This window comes from Peromyscus leucopus, chromosome 2, assembly GCF_004664715.2.
Source record: "Peromyscus leucopus breed LL Stock chromosome 2, UCI_PerLeu_2.1, whole genome shotgun sequence".
Taxonomy (NCBI): Eukaryota; Metazoa; Chordata; class Mammalia; order Rodentia; family Cricetidae; genus Peromyscus; species Peromyscus leucopus.
Genome location: NC_051064.1, coordinates 19937791 through 19939962, shown reverse-complemented (window position 1 = coordinate 19939962; position 2172 = coordinate 19937791). Strand labels below are relative to the sequence as shown.

General features: G+C 43.5%; 1 protein-coding gene across 1 annotated transcript; it reads right to left on the bottom strand.

The window, feature by feature from the left end:
• Positions 1-1201: 1201 nt before the first annotated feature.
• Positions 1202-1647, bottom strand: LOC114699436 (10 kDa heat shock protein, mitochondrial-like). Its single transcript, XM_037202282.1, has one exon. It carries the CDS (start codon positions 1628-1630, stop codon positions 1325-1327), a length of 306 nt encoding a protein of 101 aa, XP_037058177.1. The 5' UTR covers positions 1631-1647; the 3' UTR covers positions 1202-1324.
• Between the last annotated feature and the right edge of the window lie 525 nt (positions 1648-2172).

Sequence of the window (2172 nt, the reverse complement as noted above, 5' to 3'; positions counted from 1 at the left end):
GTCTAGCAGCAAAAACTTTATCCCAACTCCTACTCATTCCATTCCTGTACAAAACAGTTCCACAAAACAGTTCCATTCCTACACAAAACAGTTTGTGAGTCACCATAGTTAATAAAAGTATATATGCATTGTGGTGGTAATCTAATTGTACTGAAATATTATTTTGATTGTATGTTAATAAATAAAGTTGTCTGGGGGTCAGAGCTATTAGAGCCATAGCAAGAGTGTGGCGGTGGTGGCACACGCCTTTAATCCCATAAGATCTCTGTGTGTTCAGGGTCAGAGCTATTAGAGCCATAGCAAGAGTGTGGCGGTGGTGGCACACGCCTTTAATCCCATAAGATCTCTGTGTGTTCAGGGATACAGTCAGCATTGGAGACATATACCTTTAAGACCTAGGGGGCTGTACATTCAGACAGTGACGAGGCAGTCATGTGTTTGGGTTTACAACCAATGAGAAGGCAGAACAACATACTTTAAAAAAACGAACCGACAGGAAGTAGGTCTCTTTTCGCGAAGCTGGGACAGCAGAAGGAAGGGTGAGATTTAGCTCTGAGCTCTGACCTCTTGGCTTTCTCTTTTACATTGTTTCTGTGTTTCTTATTTAATAAGACGGTTGGTTACATCAACAATGCATACACAAAACAAGACAGAGATGATGAGAAAGACAGAGACACAGGATAGCTTCGGGAGGGCCCTGGTCAATACCTAATCTCCCTCCCCGCCCCCAGTTTAATTCCAATGGGCTTTTTATACATCACCAAGGGGAGGAGCAAAAGACCTCCCCCTTTCAAGGTCGAGGTATAAAGCACCAACAAGTGTAGGCCTTCAAAACACCTGGTAACCACACCCTTGGCCAAATCATTCCATTATGCAGCCCTACTGGGCAAATCAAGCTCGGACTTTCTGACCTTGAGTAAGGCCTAACTAGGGAGCCTCTGTGGGCCCCCACAGAAAGGGAAGGAGAAAAGCAATTTAATTATAGTTTAATTTTATGTAATTATACTTAATTTTTAACATTTAATGAATGATATTTTAAAGTGCGGTCTAAGGTATTGAGGCACCACCCTCACAAAGAGATTGATGCTGGTCTGAAAGAGTGGATTGGTCCTGTGACAGTGAGTTGGGCTTTTTTCATTTACATACTTTATTTGGAAATGTTTATAACAGTACAGTGAAACTAAACTCCAGAGACAATGGCTGTCATTAGTTTGGGCATCATCAGTTTATTATAAAAGGGAGGCATGGAAATTATTTACATGATGAATAGTTCAGACCGTCAGTGGAATGGGCAGCTTCATGTGACACCATTTCAACAGTGATTTCATTCCACATACTTTCCAAGAATGTCACCATCTCTAAATAAGAAGTAATCCTTGTCGTCTAGAACTACTTTGGTGCCTCCGTATTCTGGGAGAACTTTGTCTCCGACTTTCACACTGACTGGCTGAATTGCTCCACCCTTGCCTTTGGCGCCTGATCCCACAGCCACCACTGTGGCTTGCAATACTTTTCCTTGAGACTTTTCCGGAAACATGATGCCACCTTTGGTCACGGTTTCGGCGGCACTCCTTTCAACCAGTACTCTGTCAAAGAGCGGGAGAAACTTTCTGAAAGCCTGTCCAGCCATGACTCGTGCCGCCAAAGCTCGGACCCTGCACCCGCAGCCGCCGCTGCAAAGAGAGGAGTCCTGCGGGCCTGGCTAGGGGACACGTGGAAGAAAAAAGAAAAGCGACAGTGAGTTTTAATAAAGAATAAGCTCTGCCTCTTCCTCAGTCTCCTGCTTCCTTTTCCACACTGTAATATCTTTCTGGATTTCCTATGCATGCATACCCCCATCACCATGGTGTGTCCAGAAGGCCCTCACCTTGGACTAACAGATGGGATACTAGACTTTCCACTTCCACTAACTAAATCTCTTTGACTTTAAAGTATCTGATGTCAGAAACCCTGTTCCAGCAACACAACATAGGTAAGCCATCATTTGAAATGTGTAGTCCTAAGACAGAAGCTAGACATGAAAAGGACATTAGTACGATAGCTTGTGAAATCTGGACAAATGTACAAACTAAATAATGATAGTATGGTTTATTTCCTGTCAGGAAATAGCAGAGATAGAACTGGAAATGGTTCTGCCATCCCTCAAGAGTTCCTTCCACTAGGCAACACCAC

What these genes read in the sequence shown, in the direction of transcription:
- LOC114699436 (XM_037202282.1), bottom strand. Translation starts at nt 1,630, where the DNA reads ATGGCTGGACAGGCTTTCAGAAAGTTTCTCCCGCTCTTTGACAGAGTA.